The sequence below is a fragment of the Panthera tigris genome, chromosome A1, assembly GCF_018350195.1.
Source record: "Panthera tigris isolate Pti1 chromosome A1, P.tigris_Pti1_mat1.1, whole genome shotgun sequence".
NCBI classification, from domain to species: Eukaryota; Metazoa; Chordata; class Mammalia; order Carnivora; family Felidae; genus Panthera; species Panthera tigris.
The window spans coordinates 8,783,848-8,811,266 of record NC_056660.1 but is presented as its reverse complement, the minus strand read 5'-3'; the positions used below and the strand labels follow the sequence as shown (position 1 = coordinate 8,811,266).

General features: G+C 48.9%; 1 protein-coding gene across 7 annotated transcripts in view; it reads left to right on the top strand.

Annotated features, from left to right (window-relative positions):
* Nucleotides 1–27,419, top strand: part of SLC7A1 (solute carrier family 7 member 1) — a 71,673-nt gene that overhangs the window by 27,438 nt on the left and 16,816 nt on the right. For 3 of the 7 annotated variants that reach the window (XM_042991319.1, XM_042991262.1, XM_042991480.1), the window contains 6 exons: nt 1,895–1,962; nt 2,221–2,320; nt 6,999–7,162; nt 17,763–18,146; nt 21,631–21,789; nt 23,839–24,013. In XM_042991319.1, the coding sequence (XP_042847253.1) occupies nt 7,120–7,162; nt 17,763–18,146; nt 21,631–21,789; nt 23,839–24,013 (761 nt within the window). In that variant the 5' untranslated portion in view covers nt 1,895–1,962; nt 2,221–2,320; nt 6,999–7,119. Of the gene's footprint in view, nt 1–293; nt 585–1,894; nt 1,963–2,220; nt 2,321–6,998; nt 7,163–17,762; nt 18,147–21,630; nt 21,790–23,838; nt 24,014–27,419 lie in introns of those variants that run through there. The other 4 variants (XM_042991396.1, XM_042991535.1, XM_042991664.1 and 1 more) reach the window with 2 other exon arrangements.

Here is a 27,419-nt window from a genome sequence, read left to right as displayed (position 1 = left end):
TTTGTTTGAAAGCTCAAATTTTATCGTTGGCAACAAGCATTGTTAGTTATTTTCCTTCTAGCTTCTGCTCCTTTTATTTCAGAGTTTTATTCCTAAGATACAGATCCGATCATGGCTCTTGGCTGTCTCTCCCTTCCCGGAAGAACAAAGTGTAGTTTTCTTGGCTTGGCCACAAGGACTTGGATGAATTTGCCCCCATCTCCCAGCACTTTGATAGTTTCCAGCCTCTGTGTTTTTTTGTTTTTGTTTTTTCATTGGCTTAAAACAGCACACATTTATTGCCTGATGGTTCTGGATGGAAGTCAGAAGTCCGAAATACATCTCACCAGGCTCAAGTCAAGGTGGTGGCAGGGATGTGTTCCTTTCTGAGGACTCTTGAGAGACAGTCTAGTTAGTTCCTTGTCCCTCCCAGCCTGCCTGCCTTCCTTGGCTCCTGGTCCCCTGACACATTCAAAGCCAGCAGTGGCTGATGGTGTCTTTGTCACATTGCATCCCTCTGACACTGACTCTCCCGCCCCCTCTTCCACCTGGTGGACCCTCGTGACTACATCAGGCTCGCCACAGGAAAATCTTCCCATCTCAAGGTCAGCTGATTAGCATCTTTATTCCTCTTGCAACCTTAATTCGTCCTTGCCATGTAACCTAACATATTCACCAATTCCTGGAATTGGGATATGGATGTTTGGTGGGGGGACTGTATTATTCTGGCAGCCACATTCAAGCCTATCTAGTTTCACAGTTCAGTTCCTGCTGTGTATATGTTGGCTAGACTTGTCCTTTAGGGCTTCGCTGCAAAGGCCTTTCCTCACGTCTTCAGGTGGGGCCAACCACTTTCTCTTCAGCCAAGACAGAGACTCACATATGAGCCACACCACCTCAGTGCCCTTGTCCCCAGTAAGGCATCTGTAGGTCAGTCTCCCCTGCGGGGCCGTGACCCTCTCAGTGCCCTTGTGGTACCTGGCATATGATAGAGAAAGAGCAACACGCTGTCAATTGGGGCATTTGATTATGGGCCGTGTTTTAGATGCCATCGACTGCATTTCAGTTTCTTCGGTGTGATAATGGCATTGCAGTTTTGCCGGAGACGTTGTGTCACGGTAGCTATTACAGCTCACTATCAAATGGTTCACGAGAAAAGTTTATATAAAAATAAAACGAACATGGCAAAATGAGAAATGTCGGTAAATGTAGATGAAGGGTATGTAAACGTTCCTTTCGTGTTTCTGTAGGTTTGCACATTTTGCAAATAGAAAGCGGAAAAGAACGAAGCCTTGAGTACAATGAGCGTACAAAAGGTGTGGGTCGGGATAGAGTAGGATCTCCGAGGTTGGAAATCTGGTTTGCTGCTGTGGAAGTTCCAAAACTCTGTTGATTAGCGTCTTGACGTGCATCTTTGGTGTGATGATAATCCACTCTGGGTTTCATTAGTGCAGATCACGTCAGGAGACTTTAATTAAACCTCTCCAGCTCCTGGGTGAGCGCGTGAGTGTGTGCAGAGTAGAAGTGGTAGGATTGAGGAGACAGAGGACTTTATATATAACTTGCTTTCGGGTGGGGGGGCTCCGGCCACTCGATCCCATTCCTTGTGGGACTGCAGGCCACTCCGCTAGGCTCATGGTGACAGCGTGCGTTCTACATTTAGAGCACCCTGGCCCATCCTGAGGTCTCCAGGGCAGGCGTACGTTTGTGCCCATCTGTCAGCCGGTCCAGAGAGTCTTTGGCAAGATGGCCACTCACAGGTGGAGTCTGTTTCCTGAGGGACCCAGATAAGACTTTCTGCCCCCGCCACTTTCAGTTCTCAGTGCGGTCGTCAGAGGTGGGGGGGGGGGGTGGATTCTCTCCCCACACGGCTTTGTGCCTTCCCATCTACCACCCATCTACCTTTGTGCCCTAGGTCTGTGGAGGGAGTCTGTCTGGGTGATGCTTGTTTGAGATTTGGTCCTCGTTGGTGGAGGTCACATGGTAAGATCTCTGGTTCGGAGGACATCTCGTCCAGTTTCGTCCCCTGCCCAGTGGTGCTTCACCGTATGCGTGTTCAGTCCCCGTGAAGGGACCCTTACCTGCCTGGCCTCTGATGCCACCTACCTTTGCTTGGTGTTATAGGTCGGGTGTCTTTTCTGACTCCGAGCTGAACAGAATCATCCCTCGCCTCACAGCCACAGGCATGGAGGTTCTGGGGCCCAGGTGGGTGGCGCCTAACGTCTCTTCTTTGCTTCCCAGGAGCCGGAGGTGCCCATCTCATCCCTCCCGAGACGTCTTTGCTCCAGGACCCAGGCGATCCTCGGGTGACGAGTTGACAAGTCCTCACATCCTGTTCCAGGTACAGTCTGCCCATCTGCACGCTGGCGGGGCGGTCTCTTGGGCACTAGAGTGGATTGTCCGTTTAGACCTTCAGTTGGCTGTTGACTTTATAAATTAACTGACAGCTACACCCTGCGTCATCATCTTTTAAAGCTTATCTGTCACTGCTCTGCCTCTTCAGAGCCCTTAGCAGTTCAGGCCCATCCCCTCGTCAGAAAACGCGAGTGCCCTTTCACTTTTGCGGGCTGATTAAATTTCTGCATTTCCTTGAGACAGAACTCCCAATACCCTGCCCAATGCAAGGCTTGGGAACTGGGCGGGGGAAAGACCGACATCCCAGGTGAAATCTATGTCCATCAGGGCAGCTGTGGAGAGAGGATCTGCCGAAGCCTGCCGCTCACTCCCGGTGTGGATGCAGGGCTGCTGCGTGGTGTGTAGCCCTTGGTGGCCCTCGCTCTGGGCAGCGGCCCCTGGCCTGTCCGTGCTGGTGTGCAATGCCGTGACACTGATGGTTTGCACTGCGGTGCTGCCTTTGACTCTTGGAGCCTTGGTGCTTCTCAGGGTCAAGGGCTGGCTCCAGTTTCCTTCCTGCTCTCAAGCCTTTCCTCCTGCTCCTATCTCTTTATTCCTCTGCTTTCCCCCCTTTTACCTAGGGATTCTCCCGTAGCTTATTCTTAGGTTCAGGTGCTGTAGTGATCTGCTATAGGACAGTGCATTTCAGGCTGGGCCTTGGAGCCGCAGAGTCCTGAGGGGGGGCCAAGGAGCCAGGCAGGGAGGGCGGGGCGGGGGCAGGTCAGGGCTAGCCAGTGGGGCTCAGTGGCTCCCATCTCTCTGTGTAAGAGAGGCTCCACTTTTATTTGATTCTTACATTTGGGTTTGGCAGATGTGGTTTGGGAAAGATGGGTTCCACTATTAAAATACTTGAAAGCTATTACTCCTGTTAGCTTTTGATTAAAATAACAAGTTCACTGAGTATGGGCACTTCATTGTTATTGTTGCTATTTTATGCATCATCAAAAGGAGGCAGTTTTTTCAGGTGTGTGTGTTTACAAAAGAACCTCCCCTGACTTCTCTCCCTCCCTCTCACATTCTTAATGTCCTTTGCGGCCATTCATATTCTTAATTCCAAAAATAGCTGTATTAAGAATGCACACGTAGGGGCGCCTGGGTGGCTCAGTCAGTTAAGCGTCCGACTTCGGCTCAGGTCATGATCTCATGGTTTGTGAGTTCAAGCCCTGTGTCAGGCTCTGTGCTGACAGCGCAGAGCCTGGAGCCTGCTTTGAGTTCTGTGTCTCCCTCTCTGCCCCTCTCCACCCCCCAAAAATGAATAAACATTAAAAAAAATTTTCTTTTAATGTTGAAAAAAAAGAATGCACACATAATCAGGGTCAGCAGCCCATGCTATCCTTCATCAGAGGAACTTTGTGGGGGATATGGCCAGCGGCCTCTGCCACAGGTGGGCGTCTTTGAGCAGTGACCTTGAAATAAGAAGGAGGGGCCAGACTCCCCAAAGCTCCTGCCGCATAGTTCATAGGGAGGCTCACGGCTGGAAGTACACCGCGTGTTTATGAGGCCCTTGCAACTGTGTAAATGTCAGAAACAAAGGTGCACAGTTACCAGGTGTACTTTCCCAAAAGACAGCAAAACTGGATCCTTGCCGGCAGGGAAGTGTGGCCGGGGAGGGGGGAACATCCTGTGTGGTGCCAGAAGCCATGGTGAACCTTGAGTGTCCTTTTCTTTCCTCCTCTTTTCAGGGCCTGTTTAGTAAGAGTGCTTAGAGTGAATTCATTCTGCATTCTTCCTCCCCTTCCTGCAGTCGTCAGATGTGTCTCTGCTATCTCAACAGACTATTTTAGAAACCCTTCCTGTTACCTAATACCAGGGCTTGGCACGTGGTGCTGAGTGTTCACATCGGAATGAAAAGTCTATATCAGATCTGTTTCTCAGGATCAGGATGCTGTGACCGAATGTGTGGGGAAGCCATCGATGGTTCTTAGGTCCTCCGGCACAAGTCCTGAACTGCAGCTAAATCGGGGGAGTTCACGACCTACTGGAAACCATCGTGAGGTTGCCCCTTCTTGAGTGAAGAGATACAGACCAGGTGCCAGGCGGCGGCAGAGGTGGTTCGTCCCCTGGAGGCTTTTTGGTCTCTGCCATACTTGTTTGTGCGCTTCAGTTTATCATCTTGTCTTCCTGCCCAGAGGGCGGACAGCTTTGTTCCGTTCCCTGCTGTTTCATCGGCACTTCGAAGCGGGGGAGGCCTAGAGTAGGCTTAAGGGAAGTATTTGTCGAATGGGTAGATGGTTGCTTTAGTCTTTCTTTCCAGACAGTGCGCAGTCTGAGCACAGGGACGGTGCGCTGCTCATCTGTGTAGCTCCCGTAACTCCCAGAAGAGTGACACGGGGCAAATACGCAATTTTGTAAACAATGAAATAATAGTCATTTAGTGCATACCATGCTTCCAGAGGAGGAAATTGCTTTCAAATCGTTCATCCTTAACCAAGAAAAAATAGTTTCAGGTCCAGAAAAGGTTAACTCCACCATTAAAACAGAAGAGGAGAAATGTTGGGCTCTGGTTTTAAGTCCTTGAAGGTGTAAGAGAGAACGGATGCAGACCCACTCACTGTCTCGTGACGGGGCCATGGAGGAGTACTCTGTCACCGCACAACGATCACCACAAACGTAGAGGCGTAAACAACACGCATCTATCGTTCCATTGCTCCTGTGGTCAGAAGTCAGGGCCCGGCCTGGCTCACGAGGCTGCAGTCAACGTGTTGACTAGGGTTTGGTTCTCATCTGGAAGCATGGCTGGGGTAGAATCTGCTTCTACGCTCCCTCAGGTTGTTGGGCAGATCCATGTCCTCATGATTGTACGACCCGGGGCCCTGGCCTCTCTCTGGCCAACCTGGAGGCCACATTCATTGCCATATGGGTTTTCCTGGCGTGGCCGCCGGGTTCATTAAGCCGACGAGGAGGACGCTAGCAAGATGGAGCTCACGTCACGTAAGCTCCGCGGAGTGACGGCCAGCACCGTCGCCATGTTCTGTTGACTGGAAGCAAGTCCCAGTTCTACACACACTCCAGGAGATACCGGGAGTGGATCACGGGGCCACCTTAGAGGCCGCGTACCCCTGAATGCCTTTCCTTGCTCCTTGAGGAGTGGTTCCCGTCTGCTATCCATTTTTGTGGGAAACTGTTTTGCTCCTTTCTTTTTTCCACGGTGATCCACGATTTTAAATCTGTTAAAGGATCACGACCCTAAAGGGTCCATTTATTCTTCTAACCAATTTGGGTATTCTCCTGCCCTCACTGTCCCTGCCAGGCGGTGGATGCCCAGAGTGCGTGGTTCTACATCAGGAATGTTGGCTTAAGTTGCTGCTGTCTGTGACCCGCCTCGGAACCCAGCTGCAGTTTTCTGGCGTTGTTTGTAAAGGAGAATGTGGTCCTGGATAATTGGATGCTGTCGTATTGACAGGCGCCGGGGTTGAATTCGGGTAGCGTTCTGTAGGACAGTGCGGTTACGGTATTGCACTGGGGTCTTGCGTTACAACACAGCAGGTGGCACTGCCTGTGACGGACGATGCACCTGTGGTCTGACCTGCTAAAAGAGCCCCTGCACACCTAATGCTGCCGTCCAGCTCTCTTGCCCAGTGGGAGTAACTCCATTGGTCCGACTTTGCGGGCTGCTTTGTCCACCTCTGACTTTGGCCTGACCCTCTGCCAGGCCTCCCCTGGCTTCGACCGTTCGGTCCAGCGTTCTGGTACGCACACACCCTTGCGGCACTGGCCATTTGCTTCTGGTGCCTCAGAGTCATTTCAGGCCACGAGAAGCACATTCTTGGCTGTGCTGTCTGTGCTGAGACTGTTCTGTCACCACGCACTAGGGTGTTTCCTCCCAGCATATGACATAAAAAAAATACCTCGTGGTCGAAAAGCGCGGCAGGTAGTTGTTTGGACCCAAGACAGGTGAGGTGGCAAATGACACGAGAAGGCTATGGTGTTTCTTTCAACTTTTACATGCTTTTCTTTGGGGACGAATGCCTGAAATTTTGGCTGCCTGTGAGATATGGGTATAGGAAGCCATTTCCTGCTTAGGGATTATTTGTGCATGATACACCACATAGATAATTCCCATGGTAACTTTGGGTGTGAGGAGCATGTGTATTTCAGGGCTCTTTGAGGAAAAAACAAGGAGCAAACGGCAGGTAAATATCAAAGATTATAGCATTTGTTTGCTCAAAAGTGCTTTATTAGTTGGATTAAAATATCATGCTCAAAAGACAAATATAATTGAATTTGTCCCCCAAAGAAAGAAGGCTGAGCCACGAGCAGTGAGCTGTCCTGGTGCTGTTTCCCGCTCTGGTCTGTCCTTCACAGTAAGACCAGATCAAGCCTCCCAAGAAAATATTTTTTTGATGTCCTTCTTTTGCTTAAAATTTTTAGGTCTGAGTATAAATCCCTCAGCTGGCCGTGCAAGACTCCTGTAAATGGGCCGTCCTGCCCTGCCCTCCCGCTCTGCTCCGCACAGCCAGCCTCACCTGTGTGCTCCCGGCGGTTCTGCAGGCCTGTGCCTTACCTCCCCTGTGGGGCCACAGCCCGCCCAGTGGTGACAGATGAACCACAACACTGTGCTTGTGTCCCTCATAGCGTGTAGCACAAACACAGGCGTGCCTACAAGTGTCTCTCTTTCCCTACAGGTGTCTCTGTTTCAGCAGCTGCCTGCCAGCTTCTGAATAACCTACGAATCACTCCTTTTTTCTTGGAACTGTTCTTTGGAACTCATGCTACCTTTTCTGATTTCAGTCTAATTCCCCGTGTATGATACAGACCCAAGTCTGTATAGGAATGAGACTGCTAAGAGGTAAGACCAGGCCTGCCGATTACGGATTCTTTGCTCTAGGCTGTTTTTATGTAAAACAGAGCTGAATACTGACGATTTTATATGTTTCAACCTAATCCTACATAAAAGACTATTTAACTAATATGTGGCCATGGCTAACAGTGCTGAGGGGCTATCCTGGCCCTGATACAGGTTGTTGAAGAATTTCCTCTTTGTTTTCTGGGTCAGCCCTGGATGAATTCCTTTCTTTTCACATTCACTTCTGGAAATTTCCAAATGTGCACAAATGTAGAGAGAAAGCATAATGAAACCCCATGTACTCAATTGTCCACATCTCCAGATAGACTCCTGACATGGTTCAACTTGTCTTTGGACCTTATGCCTTCCTTTTTTTCCACTTATTTGTTTGTTGGTTTTATTAGAATATTTCCTTCTCCTTAACTCAGAAGCAGTACCACACTTCTAGAGAAAATTGTCAAAATGCAGAATCTAAAAAAATGCCCTAAGTCCCCTGTTGAGAAACACCTATTTCAGTTTTCTTTCTAGACCATTCTTTATAAAAACTCATATTCAGTATGTTATTATTTCTCAGGGATGCTATACATGGGTTTTTGTGGGGCTTTTTTTGACACTTTCTCTCCACTTTTATCAGGATGTAATATCTCCAGCATAAGCTTAATCCATCTTCTTTGGCTGGTTGTTTCCTTTCATACTTTTCTAAGCCTTGCTGTCTGTGTGCTTTCCGGAATGCTGCCTGAAGCCCTGGTTGGGCCCTGCAACCCAAATTACTCACTTTTCCTTAGATAAAGCTCCTTATTGACTGGAAGCCAGTGGGTCTTGGCCAATGGGTGGAGTCCGTTGATTCACTCCACCATGTGAAAAGCTGACTTAATTTTTGCAGAGGAATTATCATTCAGGAAGAGGGTGTCCCTTAACTCTTGTGAATCTTTTATTTGTAGGACCAGGTGACACATGAAGAATCGTCGACAGCAGGGGGGAATAGGCCTGGTCAAAGTGGAATCCGTTTGGCAGCTGGCATAGAGTAGGGCTTCTGGAATCTGGTGACCTAGGCCAAATCCTGGCTCTGCCGCATGCAGGTTAGGTGACTGTGGGCAACAGGACCTGCCGCCTGAACTCCACTCTTACTCTCATGAGAGGAGTAACAGTTGCTATTGATGGTCTCTGATGTGGATTAAATGAACTCGTATGTGTCTTTTGAGGAGCTGGTGTAGAATGTTGGTTGCTTCCGGCGGACCCCAGCCCCCTGTGCGGCTGCTCTCCAGCTCAGTTCAGGGAGCTGGACCTGGTTTTTCACCGCTTCTTTGTCTATTTTGGAACCAGTGCGTTTTCTAGAAATTCCAGGTTATTTCCACACAATTGCTTGTGACCATGGGAAGATGGGGGAGGGCGGAAATTACAGGAGCTTGGAGTCTAAATCAGTGAACTGCCTGGCTTTGTCGGGTGAATGCTTTAGTAAACAGAAAACTATTGGTCTGGGTGAACATGCGGTGAAAGATGAGTTTTGCGTAGGATCCTCTGCCTTGTGGTGGTTCCAGATGCCAGTTTTCCTTGTGCTTTTGGAAACAGAGGATGCTTCTGGAAAGAGCCATGGAAAACTCCTGTCTTTCAGGATACCTTAGAGGCCTAGAGAATTAAAGAGGCAATGTTGTGGTAGTAAGTCTGAATTCTAATCTGAGGGGAACTTTCTTTAAGATCTTTCTTTTCCATTCGAGAGCCAAATGTACAACAGTTTTTAAGGCCCAAATGAAGTGCTTTACAGCTCATATAAAGCCGATTTTATGAAATCTCCTGCTCCTTAGGACCAGGCTTCTGTTTAGTTCTGGTTAATCAACACTGTACTAGACAGGCAATGGCAGGTCTCCCCCTGGACCTGCCCACAGAGTTTGTAGGTCACCTGGCTTCAGATTGCAGATCCAGAACACTTTCGTTACACACTACAGAAGTAAGTGTGATTAAAGGCATGTGGCAAAGAAGCTCTGACCTCCCGAGAGAACACATGTTTTTGTTGTAACGCAGTTCTGTACACAGGGTCAGGGCGTCTCTCCTGATACAGCACAACCTTCCTGAGTGATGGAAACACCGTCCAGAGACCCAAATACTGTCTAATCACATCCTGCCGGCTTAAGAAGGAGCATTTCTAGATCGTGTCTGGGTTTTGTGAAAATGTCCCTAACAGTTCTCCCATTGGCTTCTTGTTTTTTATGTCCTTCTTCAAGTTGAGTGGACAATGTTGAAAAGATTTGAGCCTAGTGAAGAAGACAACAGCATCTGTGGCACAGCCTCCGCTCAAGAGGGACAACAGCTGTCGTGACGGGAGCCCTTCACTGATAGGGTTGTCTGCTTCTGCTTTCGGAGGCAGAGACAGCTGACAAACCGAGATGTTGAAGAAAGATTAGAAATACGAGGAATTAGGGCTTACCAGCGTGGCAAAAACAGGAGCTCTTGGCATTCGAAGAAGAATGAATTTGGCCTTCCAGTGTGTTCCCTAATGCATCATCTCATTTGACCCTCATTAGCACCCTGCGATGGTAGGACAGCAGTACTGCCTCACCTTTAGATGTGGAAACAGAGACCCCAAATCCTGACTTAAAGATATGAATTTGGACCTCAGAAAACCCTAGGCAGAGGGTGTCACGGGTACTCAAGCTGTCCCCCAGTGGAGTGGGAAAGCTGTCCTCAGCTGGGGCGAGAAGGAAGGTGGGAGATAGAATACACCCCATAGCAGAAAGTACCTGTGAAGAAAACGGGAACTGTTTCAAATTAGTAGACAGCTGGCAGCTGGCAGCTTGTTACATTTATATCCGTTTAGAGAAACAGAAAGGTGCTCTTTAGCAAGGGAAACCATGAACTCTTCAGCCAACAAAATCTCCTTTGATTGAGAGACCCTCATAAGCTATTGATAGTTATGGTGGTGATTACCTACGATGAAGTTTCCTGTCAGTTTCTTACCATTTAAGTCAGCCGATGCTTCCCGCGTGTCCCCTGCGGGTGCTCTGCACGTCATGACGCCTCCTGGGTGCTGGGGGACGGAGGCGGGTTAGGATGCGGCCCTTCAGGTGGGACGCATCGGGGGCTCTCCTGTCCGCCAGTCAGCTGGGCCATCTGTCCCCACTTGTCTACAACCTCGCCACGCCCTCCGCGCCCCTCCCCTACACCCGGAGAGCCCGCTTCAGAGGACAGTGCGGGGCTTTGGGGCAGAAAGACTTGGGTTCGAGCCCCGGCTCCATCTTTCGCTGACTACGTGCCCTTGGGCCAGTTACCTGGGGGAATGTGACAGAAGTGACTTGATCTGTGGTAGGCCAGGCGTCGTGGTTTATTTAAAAAACCTCCCCACGTGATCCTCCTGTGCGGCCAGCGTTGAGAATTCCTGAGTCTGGTAATGCTGGGTTCCCTTTTTTCTGGAATGCAGAGTATTGCTGGCCAGATAAAGTGGTGTGAAGGTGAAATACGTGAATTTATGGAAGGGACCTTTCGTTTGGCCAGTGCCCCAAACGTTAGTCGTTATTACTATTGTTATTTTCTGCTTTAAAAAAAGTAGCACATCTCATTACAGATAGTATGGCAAATACAGAAAAGAAGAAAACAACCCATAATCTGAAAGGTAATCTCAGTAATTTGGTACTTTACACATACACCTCTCCCCCCCAACATACTCACTGGGACAATATACATAATAATATACTTGTTTGCTTGATGTTTTCCCAGGACATTAAAGCTATTGAAAACACTTCTCTGCCTGCACACCATTTCGGCAACAGTTTTGTACTTGACAGATCTTGTTTTAGTTCTTTGATTAACAGCATTGTCCATTCTCAGCCCCAAGGGTTATCTGCTTGGTCCTCTGCGAGGTGCGAGCTCGTGGGGTGGTGACACCACTTATGGCCACCGTGGAGCCAGGTTCCTCGCTCCTTAGTGCTTCCTGGCGGGCTGCGAGGCTGGTGCTGTGCTCACGGTCAGTCTCTCCATCCTCGTTTGCCTTGGTCTTTGCCGTTTCTGCACTGGAAGCTCCTTGAGTAGTGTGCTGTTCCCTGGCTGCCTCCCGCCCTGTGCCTGGAAGCTGTCCTGCCCGGATCGGCATGCACCTGAGCGGGGTCCCCGTGGCCTCCTCCTTCTGGGCCTGACCCCTGTTGCCTGGAAGTCGGCACTGAGGCAGAACCTCTGCCTTCCTGCCTCCCCGCCACCCCTCTGTCCAGCAGCTCCGCTCTGCAGACTTAGAGCTTATGGCCGTGTGTCGGGCTGTGTACGTTGCTGTTGACGGGGCCTCTGGCAGCTTTCTGCATTTAGCCCTGTTGCATCAGTAGAAGGAGGTAGGCCATGGGCGGCAGGGCTGCTGGGGCTTTTTCTGAGATGGCCAAGGTGTTACAGTCACCAAGGTCTGGAGGACTGCTGGGCACCGTGAGATTCGGCGATCACCTTGGATCTTGTGCCCGCCCGTGCCAGTGAGAAGCCACATTAGCTGTGGGTTGTGATAGAAAAAGCATAAAGCATCTTTCTGACTGAGCTTCTGATGGAAGCAAGCACACTCGTAGGCGGACCTGTGGACTTTATGCCTCTGTCCTTGCTTGATGAGACCACACCTCTTTTCCCGTGAAAGCACAGGTGTCCCACACTCTTTGAAGGTTTGCATTGTGCATACGCTTCGCCGTTACGAGGACCTACCTGGTTTTTGTTAACCGTAATTGGAAGAGTTTTGCTTATACAAAAGAAGGCGAAAAGCCAGAACAGCATTCAGCATTTGTTTTGCAGCGAGCTGTTACAGAGGCTGCTCAGATCCAGAGTGCCCAGAGCCACGCTCTTTCCCCAGGAATTGTCCCCTGCATCAAGCCTCACCAGAGCTCTGAACTGTGTCTGTGAGCATCTCTGCTTTATCTCGACCTACTTTGTGCATCTGTTAACAAGATGTGTCCTAGCTAGGGTGTCAGAAAAGCCTAACAGAGGTGATTCTTTTGGGTCTGGGAATGCTCAAAAATTTTTCCATAAAGATTAATGGTTATTGTTTCTTTGCTTTAACCCATTTCACTCACGAAAGATTCCATAGGAACGGATAGCAGGGGAAACCTGAAGTGGCCTTTGAGGTACATTTCTACCTCCTCTGGAGTCCCGTCACCCTGTGGGCCCAGCTCCCGGAGCCGTTGTGTGTGCTCATTTCTTCCCGCCCCCACACTCTGCTTCCTGGGGTAGGACTGTGGCTTTCTGCATTTCCATAAACCCTGACTGGGTCGAGCACAGGGCATCAAAACAGTGTGAGATCAGTGATCTTTGGTGGAATTCAGTTAGATCCCCAGCATGTCCCTTGTTTGCCTGGGGGCTTTAGAAGAGTCCAGGTTCTGAAGTCATCTCTCACCGCAGGCTGATGGACTCCCACTTCCCCCAGGAGGACGCGTGGTTGTGAGTCAGCCCCTACGGCAAACCCTGACCGTCGCCTGCTTGCTGCATCGCTCTTGACCCGCCACCCGGCCCCATACTTCTGGTTCGGTTCTGTCATTTGCACCTCGTTTCATGGCTCCTTGCGTGCTTCTTCACATCTCCATCTTTAGTGGTCTGCTGGTCCTGTTTACACTCTGGTTTTGTTTTGTTTTGTTTTAATTTAACTTCTTGTTTCTGGGTCTCCTAACGTCTGGGGGATGTGGATCCGACGTTGAAAGCAAGAGTACTTCCTCCAAAGCAGGTTGTTTTCCTCCCTGGGAGTCTCGTCTTCTCCCACCACAGCCCGCGTCCTAGAACGCTCTTTTCTTGGACCTCTTCTGCTGCCTGGTTGCAGGTCATGGTTGTGAGCAGTCCGTTCCCTTCCATGTTGGACTTGCAGGCCCTCTGTGGCCCTCCAGGTGCCTTGGGGCAGCCACACCCCCCGCCGCGTGATGGGCCAGCTGCTCACGCTTTAGGGAAGCTGAAGCCACTTAATAGGCTCTGTGTGCCCACCCGTTAGTGGTGCCCCACAAGGCCAGCACCTGGCAAGGACCTTCTGCCTCTTGCCTGCTATGGAGGCAGGCCCCAGTGTGTGTAGGTGGTGTGGGAGTGGTAGATTTCACATGGATTTCACTCTGGATGGCTCCCCCTGGCAGGGGCGGGGGGGGAAGCAGATCATCTGGGGCCCGGGCCATTCTGAAGACCACTGAAAAGGGGCAGTGAAAGCATCAACCTAGTAAAGATTTCAGTGCTAAGATTTTCTTCAAAGGACGGCATTTACGAACTTAGTATAAAGGCCTATATCTTATCCCTTCCCTCCCTACCTCAAGCCTTAATTAAGTTTGAGACTGAAAAAAGTCATACATTCCCATCTTCCCACCTTTATCGGACCTCTTCAAAACAGCGTTTATGTCCACAATCCTGACCCACTGGATCATTTTACTCCTATTGCTACACAGTGATTACTAGAATACAACTCGGAGTGAGAATTTCCATGGGAAAGAGACACATTTTCTTTGCTTTTATTAGGGGATGTACCACCTGAGGTAAGTGCTCTTTAGTAACAAGTGAGCAGGGGTAAGACAGATCTGAGACTCTCGCTGTTGCAAGATTTCTGTCAAAACCTCAAATAAAAGTGTAGGTGTTGACCATTGTGCAGATTACTCCCCACAAGAAAGGATAGCCTAATTTTCAGGTAATGCTTTCCAAGCACTGTGGCAACTTTCTGTCTAAGCCCCCACAGCAGGAAGGCCATGACAACCCCCATTGCAGGGAGTTGAATGGCTAGATTCGTTTTGTACAGATAAGTATTATTTAGTCTCACTGTTGGTTGGATGATGAGCTTTAGGGTCTCAGCACGAACATAAGTGGTAGCATAATGTGTACAAAATCCTGACAGATGATGCCACTTGGAGAATGTAATTTTATGCTACTTCTAAGGAGATAGGAAGGATATTTCTTAAAAATAAACATGGACATGGTGGGTATCTCATTTTCAGCTACCCTGGAAAGTAGAAACTAACTGGAGACCCTTCCTTCCCTGGGCTATCAACTCTGGGCCCCCCAGCAGCATTTGACTGCATTTTTATTCCAGTGTCTTCCCTGAGCTTACTACCCTTTCCCCAGATAACCAAGCAGTAAGTACTTCCAGTGATAACCAAGGTCCTGATAGAACATTGCGTGTCAACTGTCCTTCAGTAATAAAGACTGAAAAAGAAGAAAAGCAAAGCAAAGTAACCAAGGTAAAAATGGTGGGAGGTTGGTGTCCTGTCAGGGTCCACGCTGTGCTCCCCACACGGTGGTTCACAGACCACTTTCCCCAGGACTTCTGGGGGCGAGGAACAGCTGAGGACTGTCCCCAGAGAAAAGAGCCACTGCGTGCCTATTTAAAAGAAAAGAACTGCGTCTGTCTGGTCACGTTTTGTACTCTCAACAGAGTTCTCTTTCCACGTTGTGTTTGAAAACCAATGTCTGTGTCTAAATTTCTGTGTGCAGTAACCTGCCCCCTTTGTTTTGAAGACGGTGCTGAGCTCCCACCATTAGGAAGTGAGTTCTTGGAGCGGGTGTTTGGCTGGCGGACGCGGCCCCCCCCCCCCCCCACTGGGTGCTGGCGACACACAGGCACCCGGGGCCCCGGGCGCAGCTCCGCACGTCTTGGTGGGTCACTTCGGCCTGAGGCGATCACTGGGCTCTCGTTCGCCTTCCGTCCTAAGGAGGTGCAGAGTGTGTTCCTGGCTTGTGTCTGGGCTCCAGCAGCCTTTCCTTCTGCCCCAGACAACAAGCTTCGGAGAAAGGAGTGTAAATTACAGAGACAGATGTGTCTGTCCTTCAGGGGAAGGCAGGCTCGTCATAGCCCTCTGGGCCCCCGGGTTGCTTTGCGAGGCCGAGGAAAGAGGATGCTGTTTAAGTACGTCTTTGCCTCGCACTGGCTTTTATTGTTTGGGGGAGAGAATCTACTTATTATTAACCAGACTACATCTAGGAGGGGGTGGGGAGCAGGGAGGCGCTCTCTACACGTCAGTTGCGTTTACCGATCAGCTTGAAAACCGCGCAAGTGCACAGCAGTCCAGGACCTTTCACACTCCGCTTCCGTTTGAGATTCCTGTCTACCTCACATACTCCCCGCCCTGCCAAAAATGATGGCGAGAAGTTATTTTACAGGCATTCTGCACAGCCCCAAGCGCTGCTTTTTCTGCCAGCGGTGGTGTTGAAATGGTGCATCTTTAGTTCATTTTCCGAGCAATTGTTTCCTAAAAGCTTTGTTGTGATTTTACAATCCGAGTTGAGTAAATCCAGCTAAATCCTATAAGGAGGAAAAGAAAAGGTGGGTCGGGAGGAATCACGCCCTGGGCTCTCTCAGCAGAGCTGGGGCCTTCTCTCGGACCTGAGGTCACTGAGGGCCTCATCTTGACTGTCTGGGAAACCTGTCTTGCCCGGGTATCGCTCGCTGCTGTCCTGGGGCACCTCGGAAGCAGCATGTGGCCTGAAACAGACTGGTGAGCCACTGGTCTCTGTGCCTTCTCTTCCCTTGTTCGCAGCCCCTGCCCTTTTCAGCTCCTGTCACACCCTGGTGTCTGGGGTCTTCCTGCCCCACTGTGGCTCCACAAATAATGTCGTCTTTCCTCATTTCCTCCCCACATCCTCCCCACCTCACTGCACAGTGATGTCATTTCCTTCCCACCTGGAATGCTGGAGCCCTAGATGAGCACTTGGGCCACTGTGCCTTCCCAGCGCCATGACCCTGTTCGACCCTTGGCTCTCTGAGTCATTTTTCTTCATCTTTAGAACAAGGGGATCAGAACACGTGACTGTTACTCCTCATCCTACCTGAAAACTTCCTGAGTCCTGAGATCAACATTTTTTTTTTTTACTCTTGGTCGGTCAGATGAAGTATGGAGAGGCCCACCCCTGTTCCTGTGTGACGACACAGAGGGTCCTGGCTGGGGCCGGGAGGGTGCCAGACCAAACTGCGTCCGGAGGCTGAGGTCACAGGGTATGGGTGAGCAGGTCAGGTCTTCTAGGTGGTTAGGTGTGGACTTTGCTAGGTCTGCCATTTTCTGTTTAGGTTATTTTGTTTTCCGGTGACTTCATTGTAGCAAGGTTGGGTCAATAAACACCAGTTGATGATAAAGATGAAAAAGCAGTGATATTTTTTTTGTACCTCGGTAGCTAAAAGTCATGGTGATAGCTTCTCTCTGCACATGGTGTTTTTTAAAAATAAACTCTCCAGTTTAGAACAGTTTTAGATTTATAGAAAAATTGTGAGTATAGAAAAAAGAGTTCCCATATACTCCACACCTCTGTTTGTTTCCTCTGTTGTTAGCACCTTGCCTTCATGTGGATGATCGGTTATAACTAATGACCCGATATTGATACTTGTACTTTATTTAGATTTCCTTAGTTTTCCCCTTACCCTTTTTCTACTTCAGGATCGCACATTACATTTAGTTGTCATGTCTCCCTTAGGGCTCCTCTTGGCTGTGACAGTTTCTTGACCTTCCCTTGTTCTTAAGGACCTGACAGTTACGAGGAACACTGGTCAGGTGTTTTATAGAACGTATCTGTCATTGTTCTGATATTATTCTCATGATTAGACTGGGGTGATGGGTTTGGGGAGAAAGATCAGAGAGATCAAGTGCCCTTCCCGTCACATCACCTAATCAAATGTTTATCATTGTTTACCATGGCCCCCTGGCTGAGGTAGTGTTGGTTAGGTTTCTCCACTCTTTTCTGCCCTTTCCAGACTGCCTTCTATGGAGGGAAGTCATGTGGGCAATCCCCTTAAGTCTGGGGGGTTACGTTCCATGTGTTTGAGGGTGGGCGCTAATATCCTGGCCAAGTGCCCGCTGGCCCTCTTCGCCCCCTTGGGATGAGCTGCCCAGGCAGGATTGGCCTGTGTGTTATAGGAGAGGGATTGGAATGCTGGCCTGGGATGCTGTCCATGATGTGCACTCATCCTGGGGCCCCACACTGGGCTTGTTCCGGGTGAAATAGGTTGGGGGACATAAGCCATTGGTGAGCACGTGCCCTCTCTTGATTTGTGCTCGGAAGCGTATCATGTAGTACATTTGGCTAATATTTTGGCCCAGAAGAAAAGGGCTTCTTGGAGTGGTAACAGTTACAAAAAAACCCTAACTTGTAATAATTCAACAATTTTTTCTGCTCTGTACCTAACTCTGTGTTAACTTAAAAGTGGAAGCAGCTTGGTTCTTGCCCTCGGGATCTCAGAAAGGTCTGAAAAGGCATCGTCATTGCTATTCAAGGCCTCTGGGTTTGGATCGGTTTGCCTTCCGTAGCATTCCACTTGGAATACTATCTTCTTTTTCATGGTGCATTGTGTGATTAGTGAGGAAAAGAACAATGCCATTAATTTGTGTTTCTCATACTGTGTAATTTCTGTCCATAGAAGGCTGTCAATTGAGAACTGAAGTAAATGTGGAAGCTCAGAGACCTCAAAGTCCAGGCAGCTGGGTAGACTGGTCTCCGGGGCATTTCTATCCATGCTGGGTAAGCCTGAGACTGGGCCAAGTTGCCGGTGGATGTTCTGACAGCCAGCTGTGGAATTCTGAGATTTACAACATTTTAGCAGTAAATGAGAGTGAAGGACATGGTGGCCGTCTGTGTTGTGATAAGATGAGGTTAACGGGTGGAATGAAAGGCAATAACGAGCGCTTCCATTCTCTTTCTCCCGCAGATTTGATCAGCACAATGGGGTGCAAAGTTCTGCTCGGCATTGGCCATCAGATGCTGCGCCGGAAGGTTGTGGACTGCAGCCGGGAAGAGAGCCGGCTCTCTCGCTGCCTGAACACTTTTGACCTGGTGGCGCTCGGGGTGGGCAGCACGCTGGGTGCCGGCGTGTATGTCCTGGCCGGAGCTGTGGCCCGTGAGGACGCGGGCCCTGCCATCGTCATCTCCTTCCTGATCGCAGCGCTGGCCTCAGTGCTGGCCGGCCTCTGCTATGGAGAGTTTGGGGCTCGGGTCCCCAAGACAGGCTCGGCCTACCTCTACAGCTACGTCACCGTCGGGGAGCTCTGGGCCTTCATCACTGGTTGGAACTTAATCCTCTCCTACATCATTGGTACGTCCCAGGAGGCCTGGAGCCTGCTCCCTTACCCCTCTGCTGTTTTCACCTCCAAACGGCGGGCCATACTCTGCTTTGCTCTCCAAATGGACTGAGTCTAACTCCTCTCGAAGAGTCTAGCATCCTCCCTTGACTGTTGTTGTTGTACATGTTCCCTTTCCCTTTTATGAAAGGAGGGGGCAGCCTTTGGGTATCACTGCTCTTTCTGGTCTGTGCCCCTGTTTTTAACTATCAGGCACATCAGACTGTTAGTGACGATAAGCCAGACCAACCAGGAGGTCAGTCCTGTTAACACAAGAGATGTAGAATCAATGGGAAGCTGTTGTTACTGAAAAGAGCGTAGTCCCTTTTAGTATTTTTGATTACAATTACTAGCGTAAACATACCACTGATAGAGAAAACTTGGGAAATATAGAAAAGCGCAATGCAGAAGGTAGACATTGCCCAGTGTAACAACCCAGAGAAATTAATTCTTATTCATTCATTCTTTCAACAAATATTCATTGAGTCCATCCCCTGTGCCAGACATTATGCTAGATATTAGGGACCCAAGGGAGGAATAAGACAATCTCTGTTCATAAGAGTTTAGGGATCTAGCTGTTGTTAATATTTTTGTAAACAGAAATGTATTTTTTTTGTCCAGTATATCTCTTGACTGATAAAGCAATGTATAGTAAGCATTTCTTACAGTATTAAGGATTTTTCTGCAGTATTATTCCAAATGAGTGTATATCCTTATATAGTTTTCTCTATATAGCATAATTTTTTAGATGTCTTTGTAGGGTATTTAGATTGTTTCCAGTTGTGTTATTATTGTTGTAAACAGTTAATCACTTAATGTCTTCAGGCATAGACATGATTTCTTTTTCTTTTAAAATGGTCTTAAGAAGCAGAATGTCTAGGTCAGTGGGCTGCATATTTTAAAAAAATGTTTATTTATTTTGAGAAAGAGAACACAAGGAGGTGAGGGGCAGAGAGAGACGGAGAGAGAGAATCCCAAGCAAGCTCTGTGCTACCAGGGCAGATCCCAACACAGGGCTTGAACCCAGAAACCATGAGATCATGACCTGAGCTGACTCGACTGAGCCACCCAGGTGCCCCAGGCCTGTGTATGTTTTTTTGGTGTTGAGCATGTCAGCCGTTCTTTTTTTCCTTTGAGTTAATTTATTTAGTTTTAAGAGAGAGAGAGTGTAAGTGGGGCAGGGGCAGAGAGAGAGGGGGACAGAGGATCAGAAGTGGGCTCTGCTCAGAGAGCCCAATGTAGGGCTCGAACTCACAAACCCTAAGATCGTGACCTGAGCCAAAGGCTGGCGCTTAACCAACTGAGCCACCCATGCGCCCCTTAGGCTTATATATTTTTAAGGCCCGTGTTATCTGTGATCCTCCAGATGGCCAGGGGCCCCTTTCCTCACGTACTTGCTGACTCTGGGCGCTAACATTAGAAACAAGAAACCAACAAAGACACTAAAAGTATAAAGTCTTCTCAATTTGGTAGGTGAGAAGGTGTTTCTCTTTATGTTGTTTGTATTTTGAATACAACCAGAGTTGAACATATCAACTTAAAAGAGACAAACACCTGAATATAAGAATAACCGAAGGATATGAATGGCCAGTTCCTAAAAGTAGAAATATAAATAGCCACTGAACATTCCACCTGTATTTCAGCAAGCTTTCTGTAATATCATCAAAACACAGGAGGATGTGGTGAGCGGGTCCTGGCTCGCTCCTGCGTCCCCCGCACTGGGAATGTTGTAGGGGGCCGTGTGCTGCCCTCTGGGTGCTCCCCTCGGCCCCCACTGCCACTTGCCCAGGCCAGCTGGCAGAGGGCTCCCCCCGGGCTCTCTGAGCAGCACCTTCCCTTTCTTTTCAGTGACTGTGGTACCTAACGACAGCCACAATAGCTCACGCTTCTAAGTTCAAAAATAAAATTCCTAATAATGTGGGTTTTTTTTTTTTCTTCAGTACAACAGCACAACTTACAACTGCAAATGCTCGTACAAGCTCAAGTCTCTGAGTGGGAACATAGCTGTCTGAAATGGGCTGTTATGCTCCCAGAGGATTTACCTGGGCCTAAAGCAGAACCACGGGCATGAATTGTCCACGGCTTCCACACTGACAAATGAAAGATTATTTGCCAGAGTGCTGTTTGCTTGTAGGGGACTGACTCATGCATGCGAACTTGTGGGTGATTCTCAGCTTTAGCTTTTAGGGAAGGGCCGTTTTTCCTAGCAAATGTGTGTGTGTGTGTGTGTGTGTGTGTCTCTCTCTCTCTCTCTTTCTCTTTTCTTTTTAGCCATGTTTCAGAGATAGGGAGTGGGGTAGGCCAGGAAGGAAGGCTGGGCAACCCCTCACCCTGCACAGCGGGCTTCAGAGTCTGATCAGCAGAGAGCTGGCCTCTGTCGGGGAGGTGGTGGGGAGACCAGTTTTCTTCACTGGGGCTGTGGCCTTGATGGACAGAAGTCATAATAGACTAGATGCTGAGGATGAAGAAACATGGTTAAATTTTTGAGTCGATGGAAAAATACTCGGCAAGATAGCAAATGACAACATCGCGTCTCTGTAGTTCCCTTTAGCCAAATCCTCTGGGTGATCCAGACCACAGTCACCAATAAGGCCCCCTTTGAAAACAAAGGAAAATGCTCTATGTGAGTACTGGAATTTTAGTGACATTTCCTGGAAAAGCGGTGACTTTACTCAGGTTGATAGGAGGAGAGCGCAGTCAACAGTCGTTGGCATTTGTGGGGCCGCATCTGATTGTGGTCTTCATGGCGGGGGCGTGGAGCTGGCGTTGTCTGTGGTCAGACACCTGGGGACCCGTGGCCCCCGAGTCAGGCGGTGCGAGTCCAGTCTGGGCACACAAGTGGCAGAGGCGGGTTGACGCCCGCTCCGGGGTGAGCCGGTGACTTTGTCGCTGAGCGTGAGGGTCAGCCTGGGTGGGTCCCCTCCTGCTGGGAGAACAGCATTCACCTGTGGATGGGGACCATCAGCTCTGTTGTCCCAGGGTCTTGGAAAAGGAGCTTCCTGAGCCGGGTGTCCCCGGCTGCCGACCACACCCCGTGAGTGGATCTCAAAATCGATGCTATGGTTTGCCACCAGTATTTCTTTCAGTAACGAAATAAAGTATGTAGAGTTGAATACATACCATCAGAGCGTGTCTCAGGCGATAAGGGTCATAACGCCGTTTTGTAAAACGTTTGTTAGTCAGTCGTAGATTTGGGACACAGTATACGTGCTCACATTGGGTTGTGACGGGAAGTCGTGTTTCTTTCCAGGCCCGTGAAGCCTGCCCTTAAAGCTTCTCACTCCACTGCAAACACTAATCGAGTCTCATTTCCAAGCTAGCACAGACCGGGGTCCGGCTGCCACCGCCAAGTTCCAGCGCGTCATCTATGACCCCCGCGCGGAGGCGGAGCTGAGCTCGATGACAAATACTGTTAATCGTTCTTCTTCGGTTTCCTCTGGTACCTGTGTTTCGTGGCAGGTACTTCAAGCGTGGCGAGGGCCTGGAGTGCGACGTTCGACGAGCTGATTGGCAATCCCATCAGGGAGTTCTCACGGATGTACATGGCTCTGAATGCCCCCGGAGTGCTGGCCGAAAACCCAGACATATTTGCTGTGATCATAATTCTTATCTTAACAGGTAAAGCTCCACAGTCACACACACGTCAGGTTGCAGTGAGGGGCCTGAGGGGTAAGACAGGCTCCCATTAGGTCTGTTTCTTCCCTTTCTCTTTCTCCTTTTCCCTCATTTTCTGTTTTTCTTTCTATAACGAATACAGACATCTTTTTTGTCTTAATGGCTTCTGGTCCACACAAGGTACTTTAATAGCTGTCAAGGCCACATGTCATTTAATTAAAGGGGCGTCTCGGGTGTTTGTGTAGTGGTTTGTGGAGTAAGATTTTGTGAGGGCCGCAAGCTTTTTGTACAAGTGACCCAGGAGTGCAAATTCCCTTGATTCAGTGGATGAGCATCTGGAAAGGAAAGTGGCATTCTTCAGCCCGGAAGATGTAGGGGGTGAGGTCGGTGTGGAGCACCACCGTGTGCCTGGGGTGTTGGAGAAGTCTTACATGGTTTTACACCTAACAGCTGTCAAAACGCCCTTTAAATAGGTAAGTCTCCTGACAGAATTGTGGGTGCAGAATTTTAAAATTCCAAATATTGCTTGAACGCAGCGGATGGCAGCTTGTTCTTAGTGATGTTTGTCTGTGTCTCAGCCTTGAGGATGGGAGTTTTGTTCTATGTGGCATTTACGGTGTAAGCATTAGACTGAATGCAGATAAATTCCCCTTTGAGGTTAGAAAATCTTGGATGGGTTTTATTTTATTTTTTTCAATTTTTTTTTTTTAGTTTATTTTTGAGACAGAGAGAGACAGAGCATGAACGGGGGAGGGTCAGAGAGGGAGACACAGAATCTGAAACAGGCTCCAGGCTCTGAGCGGTCAGCACAGAGCCTGACGCGGGGCTCGAACTCACGGACCGTGAGATCACGACCTGAGCCGAAGCCGGATGCTTAACCGACCGAGCCACCCAGGCGCCCCTTGGGTGGGTTTTAAAAACAACATGCCTTATTTTACGCACCATGTAATTGAAATCATCTTGCACAGGCCAGTCTCAGCAGTATTCTGGTCCAGCTGGCAGAAACACGTATCAGAAATCAAGTTCGCACTAGTGAGATTTTCATAAACATGAGAGGGAGGGACGCCAAAGAGAAAACAGGGCAGAACACGATGAGGTATTCGCTGTGATTAATTGCTCACTTCCCTCCTATTGCCTTCACTTCAGAATTCAATCTATTGTGAAATGCATTTTGTATTTTAAGTGTAAAAGGTGTACATGGCAGGGCAACAGTTTTAAGTCATAAGTGGTGGTCACCTGTCGCCTGGACGCCTTTCCAGGCTTTTCTTAGCTAGCCAGGAGTTTAACCACAGAAGTCCCCAAATGGCACGTTCACCCCAAGGTGATCCTGTGGCCTATAAGCCTCAGAGACAGTGTTGTCATATGGTTCCTGTGTATTGTTATCACTTACCTTTTTTTTTTAATGTGCGTTTATGAGCTATAATTAGTCTAGCTTAGACGTTGTTTTACATGCACTGAGTCTGATGATGAACCACACGATCCGTGGTTCCCTAATCATCAAGAGTTGTCATTGCTAACATTCCAAAGTGAGTCTGAATAATTTTCTCATCTGAAGAACTCCCTTCATTCTACCAAGAAACTGAGCAAAGTGTCTCCTCCTTGGAGAAAAAAAATCCTGCCCCACTGAGGCGAGTCCCAGGAAAGTACATTAGTGAGGAGGAGAGGGTGCCAGGAGAGGCCTTCTCTTCTTCCCTGGGTGGGGGGCTTGCTCTCCAGGGTGGTTGGCCGTGGTGCTCCCCATCTCTGCAGTCCTTTGGTGCCCCCTGGGTGACATCCTCAACTCCAGAGGGGAGTTGACCTGGAAGGCCAACTTTGACAGCTTTATGAACCACCCATAAAATAACTTTGGTTATTTTGATACCTACCTCTAGAAAGATTACTGACTCAGCCCCATTCCCAGAGGATCACAGAAATCTCGGGAGGTTTGGTGCCACTTAGATTCTTCTTATAAGTCACCTTCTCGTCCGATCCCCGTTCCTGTCCCAGGAAGGACTTGCCTGGCCCAAAGTCAACACCCTCAGGCAAAATGTTCTTGTTTGTGTGGTTTTTCAGGACTTTTAACTCTCGGTGTGAAGGAGTCAGCCATGGTCAACAAAATATTCACTTGTATCAATGTTCTGGTCCTGGGCTTCATAATGGTGTCAGGATTCGTGAAAGGATCGATTAAAAACTGGCAGCTCACGGAGGAGGATTTCAAGAACACATCCCATCATCTCTGCCTGAACAAGTGAGTTGTTCGTCTTCCTCTCAGCATGTGACAACTGATTCGTACTTAACAATACACACGTGCATTGGGGGCATGTAATCGGCTAGAACATATATATGCCTTTTCGGCAAATATAATTTGAATTTGAATTAATTTTTTTTTTGCAGTAAAATAGCTGAGAATGTTTTATTTGTTTGACATTTGTGTTAGGTTTCATTTCTCTGAACTCGACAGAACATTGTATGATGAGGCTATTCAGGAAAACAAATTTCATTCTAATTCTAAAATTACACATAGTTGGGGATCTTTGTCAGACTCCGTAAGTTATCTGTTTTTCCTCACATTCTGTTTCATGACCAACCTCTAAGTTTTACATTCAGAGAAGATTTTCTCTGCAAAACCATGGTGATGTCACTTGACCCTGAAATGTCTTCCTATTAATAATGCAGAGGGAAGAAATATGTGAAACTTTTATCACAGGCTTTTTATCAGAGGTTTTCAGAATGACTAAAGTGTTGAAATGTGATTATAATGGTCTCTTTCCCCCACCCTCGACTTGGGGTACACCAGCCCTGAAAGCCAGTGGCCCCATCTCCCTTACAGTCTCTGACTCAAGATGCCCGGGATGGGAGGCAGGTGACAGGCCTGCTCTCGGACCTGTGCTCTTTCAGGGCCCTCATTGAAGCCTCGTCAGCAAGCTCAGATTACCTAGGAAAGAAAAGCCAGCCAATTAGAATGTTCTCTTTTTGATCTTTTTTTGTCAGATTTTTCAGGTAAATCTTAGGGCTCTAGGATGGACAAGGGGGGAGTGAGGTTTTCTCTGTGATTCTACTTTAATTATGACCAAAGGTTAAACTGCTCTGACAAGGAGACCCTCTTGAAATGCAGTGGCTTTAAAAGGATGTCTCAGATCCTGACATGAGCACACCAGGTTGACTGGCCATCCTGTCTGCACACAGGCTTTCAGGAACCCTGGTCGTCGACCTGATTGTTCCGTCATGCCCTAGGATGTTGTCCTCTTCCGCATGGTCAGACCTGGGCTGTGGGCACAGGCAAGCTCCAGCTGTCCCAGAGGAGGAAGGGGGTGAAAGAGAGCATGCCCAGGGCTCTCAAGGGCAGATCCGGAAGATCCGTGTCCCCTCTGCCAACATTCCACTGGTGGGAATCCAGTAGGTGGCCACATCTAGCTGCAAGGGAGGCTGAGAAACAAGGTCCCATGCTGGGGATCCGAGCGGTCATGGGGAACTTGGTCTCCGGTTAGGGCCCGGTCATATCTTCCAGTGGTCCGGTCACTGGACAGGCATTGATGCATGACTAGTTCACTACAGGAAACTATTGAATTGAATGCATGAAATACTATGTGGTTAATGGTTCAAATCGATTACAGAGATACGAGGATTTTTAATTGTTTTTTAAGTGCGCTCTCTGCCCGGTGTGGGGCTTGAACTCATGACCCCAAGATCCAGAGTCACATGCTGTACTGACTGAGCCAGCCGGGCACCCCTGAGAAATGAGGATTTCTAATGTAGCATTCCTGAGCCGCATTTATGCCACATTTATTGGTGCTCATTAACTCAGCCTGGAGTGAAGCCAGTTCCAAATACGCTTGGAAGTAACAGTAGATTTCTGAGACGTGGGGGACTATCTTTCTGGTTGCTATTTACAGATCAGGAATTAAATATAGATGGCAGGTCTTATTTCCTGGCTGTCGATCGAGATGTAATTTTATTGTGTTTACGAAGAGATGGTTTGCGCCAGCTGATGGTATTTATTAGCATTGGTTGTCCTCACACACTTTGTGTCCTGGTGGTGATGAACGGTGCTGGCCCCAGCCTCGGGAACACTGCCTCTGCAGTAGAGTGCTGCGGGTCTCGGGTGTAGCTTGCTCTTTTATTTTATTAAAACCTCTAAACTGCTTTCTCTTTTCCCCCCCCACCCCCCAGCCGTAGATTTGTACTTCTGACCATGGCCATGAAATTGCTTGTCTCTCTGAAACAATAGGGCTTTTCCCGACCAAACCACTGAGCATGGCGGAGCTTCAGCCTGCGTGGCTTTGGTGGCCGTTTGACTACATCGGGTTGTGATTTTATGATGCTCTCTCCGTGACTGGCTGTAAAGGCCCCCGTGAACCTGGAGTCTGTCTCTTGGTCTGAAATAGGAATGTCATGCGACAGTCTGGCTGGTTCCCTACTGCCTTCGCCACGTGCTCCCTCTGGCTTTCTTCTCCAGGGTCCGGTAGATGGATAACAGATGTAGTAAGTGTAAAGATACAGCACTGCATAGAAACCTACTGAGAAGGTTTGGTCGGATAGTCTGTCTTCAGTTGGGATGAAAACCCCAAAATAACATTGGCTTCCACAAGATAAAGGCGTACTTCTCTTAGGTGAACGTCTGCAGGCAGTCCGGCATACTGCTTTGGTGGTTCTTCCATCTGATGGCTCTGTCCGCGGCCCACATTCCCAAGATCACCCCAGGGTCCAAGATGGCTCCCACCAGCAGGAAGAAAATGGGAAAAGTAGAAGAGCGGCCTTGCTCTCCACTTCACCTGCCTGATGTTTCTCAGGACTTGAACACACCAGGCCTGCTTACATCAGGTGGCTCCACCTTGTAGCTGGAGAATCTGAGAAGCATGTTGTCTTTGTTCTTGGTGTTCCCATGTCTGCCTAGAATAATTCAGTTTTAGGACTGTGGAGAAGAAGGGGGTGTGGCTTCTGGGGACAACCAGCAGTTTATGTCAGGGTTGGTGGCTGGAAGTGACAGCGGTTGAGTCTTGGTGAAGGATGTTTTCCACTGATGTCGTGGGGAAAGGCCACACAGGGGGAGGACCCCCCCTCACCACCATGGAGGCTCCCGTCTCAAGTCCTCACCCCAGGCTCAGGGATGTTTCTGAACACGAGACGTTTCTTCCTTCCTTCCTCTGCCAGTTATTTGCTAACGACTGGGTAACCGGTTGAGTGGGATGCACAGGAGCCGGTCACCCTGGCTGCAGGGGAGGGGACACCGATCTGAGATCTGGCTTCAGCCTGCTCTGTCGCCAGGCGACGTTCGCCACGTGGTGGCACGATCCTGCCTCCCCATTTCTTCGTGTGTAAGTTGCCAGATGCCGAGCGGGCACGACCACCGCCTGCAGATCACGGGTTAATTATTGATCTATATAAAGAGCCTTTGCAAAATGTTTTGGTTCGAGGCAAAGTAGAATGGGCTCTTTGGTGGTTTCCCAGCGATAACGCTGCCACCGAGAGCAGAATCCCCACACTGTTCTTAAACGTTGAACTTAATTTTTTGAGTAGATAATGTTTTCACGTGGTCCGTATGTCGTGATGTTATAAAAAGGTTTACACTGAGAAATTCTGTCCCATTCCTTCATCTGCCTCACTGTCCCCCTGCCATAGGTGATCATTTTTACTATTTTTTGTGTAAGCTTTTA